A 5,978-nucleotide genomic window follows, 5' to 3' on the forward strand; every position below is an offset into this window, starting at 1 on the left:
GGGGGGGCCTTAAAGGTCATGGGGTCAATCTCAAACCAAACTGCTGACCCTTTAGATTGGAGATTGATTGAATTGTCCGTGCGTACTTCCTGCCCTTTTGCCCCACCACCCCCAAACCCCTTTATAGGCCACTCAGTGTTTCAACGGCCACGACAGAATGTCTTGCTTTGATTGTCAGCCATTTTCCCAAACTGGAGCTGAGCTGTGACATCTGTGTCAGGGAAAGCGGAGGGAGAGAGAGAGAGCGAGGGAAGGTAACGGTGACTAAAAAGAGATTTAGATTACATTAGATTTCCGTTGATCATTGTAGTTCACCATGATGTCTCATTTGACCATCACAGGTAGTGGCTGATTGCATTCAGCAAATTGAGTAAAAACATACACAACAACACATAATAAAAAAGCTGAAAATGCGCATTTCAAGGCAACCCATACTTAAAAAACAACAACCAAGCCAAGTCCTCACACAGTGGTGCTTTGGATACGTCACCCGCCCACCCAAAGGCGGATGTCATGCAGAGAAAAGACAGTACAGACATTTAGTTGTCATCAGAAAAACGCTCATTTGCAAAACTCTGCACAGAATAGAGGCATCTACAAGTTTTAAAATACGTTGATATCCATCTCTGTGTGCCAGAAAAGGACTAATTTCTATCTGCAAACCTTGAAACTAGAAACCTATTCAGACGAATAGCCCTATTTCAGAAAATGATAGCGCCAAAACGAATGATAAGAATTTGTACAAACCGAAACAATCAAATGATCAGGAAGCAAAAGGTCCTGTTGTCAAGTCATGTAAACTTTAAAACGTTGACCCACTTTAAAAAGGTTACATGACCACATATGCCTCTGTGCAGGAGAGTATGGGAGTGAAGTTATGAGAGGGTTTGTCGACAGGCTCCGAGCACTGATACATTAACCAGCAACCTTTAAGCAGACGACATTTCCAGATAATAAAAAAAAGTTGGTTAGACTATGGCTATTTTTAGTAGCTTCATAGCTAATCAGAGAGATACAGTCACCAGTCACGGTTTAACAAAATGTAACTTTCATTTTGTTTCACTGTCAGCAGTTGTAATGGCCACACAATTGGTAATAAAGCCCAAAAAAAATAAAAATAGCAACACCAAGTCATTCCTGTAAGCATGATAAGAGAAGAGGTATACTGTGCACACTCATCTCGTAATATGCTATGCTATGCTATGCTAAGCTAAGCTAAGGCCTCAGAAGGAACAGAAACCAAACACCGGGGGACTGCGGTGATTGTGCGGTGAAGGACATAACGAGCAGGACGCACAGGCTCGTAATGGCGGGGTTATTGATCAACCCTTGTTGCCATGGCGCTGTGGGGAGGGGACCCGTGGGTTGGTGGATGAAAGCGTTAGCGAGACGTTGACGTCTGAGAAAACACCCGGATCGAGGCCGAGGGAAGAATTCTGGTTCTGGAAGCAGGAACCAGAAGCTCTCGAGTCAAGAGGAGGACTGCTTTATGGCTTTCCCAGTAGCATCAGAGAAAATATATCAAATGTTGTATCTTGGAGGAGGGGCTGATTCAACCATTCCAGCTGCACCATGCAAAAGCAATTGTTTCACACAATATGAGGTCACGACGGTAATTCATTATATATGCCCTGAATAAAAAGTACATACACTTTTTAAAGCTTTCCTTCTGATTAAAAATAGAGGATACTGATAATCTCCTTTTTTTTCTTTGTTAAATAAAACCCCCCAAGTATATTGGGGAATGTGTAGTTATTTTTCAGTAAGAATTGTTAAAGATTACAATAATATCCAACAAGAATAACAATAATAATAATAATATTAATAAAAACAATAATATTGTAAAAAGAAAAAAATATCTGAGAGGACAAACATTATTGTCAGTCAGTAGCTGAGTGTGTGTGAGTGTCTGTTGGTGGGGTTGTATATATGTGTGCGTGTCTGTTAGTCTGTGTGTAAACAGTGCATTACCCTTCCTCGATAGAACCTCATTTCTCTTGTAATATGTACATTTATGTAGAAATATATTATTCACATGTTGTGCATATATCTTTTTTTTTTTTTTTTCATATACTGGCTCTTTCTTTGGATTCCCGTTGGGTTCTGTAGCACAAAGAAACCGATGGATAGTGATATAACCTGAGAGATAGGGTATGTAAAGTGGTCTGAGTTTCAGTTTGGAGTCTTTATGTTGAGTGTGTGGTTTTCTTCTTTTCCTTTTTTGGCATACACTATGTAGAAAAAATGAGGTTGGTTTTTGGCTTGATTTAGCTTAATAGTTACAAAGTGGGCGGGGGGGGCTCCGGGGTTGTTATGACGACGGATTGCTTGAGGTAGGCGTGGTCGGGAGCTGCTGAGGGCCCCCTCGGCCCCCCATGGCTTTGCTGAGGGATGAAGGGCCCGTGAGGGCGGGGCCCGCGCCCTGGGCGAAGAGGACACCTGCACACACACAAGCAACACACATGTTAAAACAAATAATGATAACAACATTGTGTTGTCAGATCGTTTAATCCAAAGTGTCTTATACCATGAGCACATTCTTAAAGTTCTTAAATACGGGGGAAGGGTTATCCTAGTACTTGTTCTTGCTTCTATGAACATCATTACTGTACTTATTGTACGTTGCTTTGGATAAATGCGTCTGCTAAACGCCCTAAATGTAAAAGTAAATGCTAAATAACGAGAATTATTATTATATTACTAGCACGGCTGGCCCGAGTGGGTAGACCTATAAGCGTTGTAAGCTAGCACTAGCAGGGGAAAGAGCACAGCACACGTCAGGCCTGTCTGGTGTCATGTGACGGTGGGAGGGTACCGACCGGTGTACACGACTCCGTTGAGCTCCACAGACATGCTGATGCTGCTCGCGGTGCTGGTGGTGAGGTTCAGGGCGGAGTCCTGTCTGCCTTCTGCCCAGAGGAGCACACAATACGTCTCATCAGATCACAGAGCAACCACCGCTGCAAATGCTAGTTAAGACGCACGAGTCATAGTCGGACACCTCTATTTAATCAACACGGTACGTCATGATTGCGCCACATTGGGGCTTATGCCGCAAAACTTGACAGTGCACCAAACTTGTCACAAAATACCCACTATCTTTATGATACTTCACAGAGGCAAACCACCGGGAGACAAACATTTCCTGAACGACATGTGGACAAAGTGTTCTTATCTAACTGCGGGATTCCCCTAAAAAGGAAACGTACTCACGTGTGAACATATTTACACATGTTCGCCGTGTAGACGTCCTCCAAGTTACATTTCCTCGTTTACGAGACCACTGTGGTAACAAGTTTCAGTTTCAGCACGTTTGGGACTTTTCTACAAATTGTTTTTAATTCTGAGAAGGTAACCAGATGGTTGCTCGTTCGATCCCTGGCTTCTCCTAGCCGAGCGTCGAGGTGACCCTGAGCAAGGCACCTCCAACCCTGACAGCTCCCGACGAGCTGGCTGTCGCCTTGCTTGGCTGACACCGCTGTCGGTGTGTGAATGTGTGAATGTCTGCATGAATGGGTGAATGTTAGGCAGTTTTGTAAAGCGATCTTTCGCATTTGCCACTACGTTACATTCACACTACCTCCGTCCGTCGACGGATGGGGGCTTTTTGACCATCCATTTGTTTTTCCCGTGTTGTATTACAAAGGCTATTTCATTGGACAGTGTATTGGCGTATTTTTGCATAACGCGATCTGATTGGCCGACGGGTCCGTCGCTGCCTGACAAGTTGGAACATTTCTCCGCTTTTTCACGCAGGCAACGGAGCAGACAGAACGGACGGACCCACAATGCATTTCGAGAGCGCCCCATGCTAAGTCAACGAGATCCGTCGACGGACGGAGGTGGCGCGAATGTCGGGTTAAGAAAGCGCCGTATAAACGCAGATCCATTCACCATTCACCTAGTCCCTCCCCCCACTCCCCCGCCCGGCGCGTCACCCTACCTTGGTTGTTGATGCGGACGTTCATGGGCATCTGCGCGGTCATGGCCAGCAGGTTGTGCTGCAGGGCCCTCTGGATCAGCCGCTGGTGCTCCTCTACGGGCAGCGCCATCTTCTTCTCCGGCGGCTCCCCGGCCTCCAGCTTGTCCCGGAGCTGCTCCAGTGCCGCCACCTGCGCCGCCATGGTGGCCTGCGCCGCCGCCGCCTGCATGGCCGCCATGGAGTGCCTCGCCAGCGGGCTGCCGGTCAGCCGACCCATGGCGCCGAACCCAGACAGAGGATGGCCCGCCTCCTCTTCTGACGGCACAGCAGAGAGAGGAAGACCCCCGGGGGACAACCACCTCAGTACTAACGCGACCAGGAACACACACACTGCTGTTCACAGACAGCTCTTTGTACAGTACTCACTCTTTACACAGTACTCACTCTTTACACAGTACTCACTCTTTACACAGTACTGACTCTTTATACAGTACTCACTCTTTACACAGTACTCACTCTTTACACAGTACTGACTCTTTACACAGTACTGACTCTTTATACAGTACTCACTCTTTACACAGTACTCACGCTTTACACAGTACTGACTCTTTACACAGTACTGACTCTTTATACAGTACTCACTCTTTACACAGTACTCACTCTTTACACAGTACTGACTCTTTATACAGTACTCACTCTTTACACAGTACTCACTCTTTACACAGTACTCACTCTTTACACAGTACTGACTCTTTATACAGTAATCACTCTTTACACAGTACTGACACTCTATACAGTACTCACTCTTTACACAGTACTGACTCTCTATACAGTACTCATTCTTTACACAGTACTGACTCTCTATACAGTACTGACTCTTTATATAGTACTGACTCTTTAAAACAACCACCTCAGTACTAACGCAACCAGAGACAGACACGCTGCTGCTCAGACAGCTCTTTATATCGTAGTTACTCTGTCTACTTTCTTTTACACTAACTCTTAATACTAACCCTTTAAACTAACCCTTTTTGCTAACTCTTCATAAACGACTAACTCTTAATATAACCAGGGACAGACACACTGCTGTTCACCGACAGCTCAAAAAAATCCCCTTCTGAAAGATTGATCCGTTAACACAAAGGAGTATCTCCTCGTTAGAAAATCCCCACCGTTTCAGTTGTGGTTTCAGGGTTAAATGTTTCTTCTCCAATATGTCAGGTCTGCTGCATCCGAGATTACTAGCATTCTAACTCTTTATACTAACATACTAAACCTATGTACTAACTCCATGCAGCAAGTCAAAAAACTAAAAGAAGAACCAGGGCCAGAACAAATCCAATCCTAACCAAGCTATCTCCGTTTACCAAAGCGCCGCGGAGCAATGCTGTTACACTTCCCCACCAGCAGGGGGCAACATTCACACCAGGAACATCGCGACGCAGGGCTTCTTACCGGTCTTGATCTTCTGGATGGGGGTGAGCGAGGTTCCGTTGGTGCCCAGGGGCATGCCGCCGTGGCCGTGGCCGTGGCCGTGGCCGCCGCCGCTGTGGCCGTGGCCGTGCACGTGGCCCTGCCCGTGGCCGGGCACCTTGGGGGAGGACAGCATGGTGGGCGTCCCATTGGGGGAGTAGGTGAAGAGCGAGCTGCCGAAGCTCTGCCGGCGGCCCTCACGCCGGTTGCTGTCGATGGCCGCCTGGAGCTCGTTGGGGTTGCTCAGCGCCCGCTTGTCACACTCGTAGGGGTAGAGGTACTTCATGTATCTGGAGGAGGAGGAGGAAACACAGGGGGGCTTAGGTATTAGGTCTCAAGTATAGGGTAGAGGTACTTCGTATATCTAGAGCGGAAAGAGGTATCTTGCGTATTTATTGTCATCAGGGCCTGTTTTTATTTTAATTTATTCAGAGACATCGGAAGACCCATTTTTAACTGTTGGCATAAGATGAGTTGGAAAGAGTGAATGTTTGTTTATAAGCCTGTTTATGTGTGGAGTATTTCATGTATCTGGTCTGAGGTATAGGGTAGAGGTACTTCGTGCATTTGGAGGAAAGAGGTA

The 5,978-nt window shown here is 46.3% G+C and overlaps 1 protein-coding gene across 3 annotated transcripts in view; it reads right to left on the minus strand.

The window, feature by feature from the left end:
* The window catches only part of arid3a (AT rich interactive domain 3A (BRIGHT-like)), a 43,811-nt gene continuing 37,833 nt past the window's right edge, over positions 1 to 5,978 (minus strand). For 2 of the 3 annotated variants that reach the window (XM_056603640.1, XM_056603641.1), the window contains exons 6-9: positions 5,378 to 5,685; positions 3,944 to 4,237; positions 2,820 to 2,909; positions 1 to 2,439 (exon numbers count right to left, since the gene is read on the minus strand). In XM_056603640.1, the coding sequence (XP_056459615.1) occupies positions 2,312 to 2,439; positions 2,820 to 2,909; positions 3,944 to 4,237; positions 5,378 to 5,685 (820 nt within the window). In that variant the 3' untranslated portion in view covers positions 1 to 2,311. The remainder of the gene's footprint in view (positions 2,440 to 2,819; positions 2,910 to 3,943; positions 4,238 to 5,377; positions 5,686 to 5,978) is intronic. The other variant, XM_056603642.1, reaches the window with a different exon arrangement.

This window comes from Gadus chalcogrammus, chromosome 12 (genome assembly GCF_026213295.1).
Source record: "Gadus chalcogrammus isolate NIFS_2021 chromosome 12, NIFS_Gcha_1.0, whole genome shotgun sequence".
Classification (NCBI taxonomy): Eukaryota; Metazoa; Chordata; class Actinopteri; order Gadiformes; family Gadidae; genus Gadus; species Gadus chalcogrammus.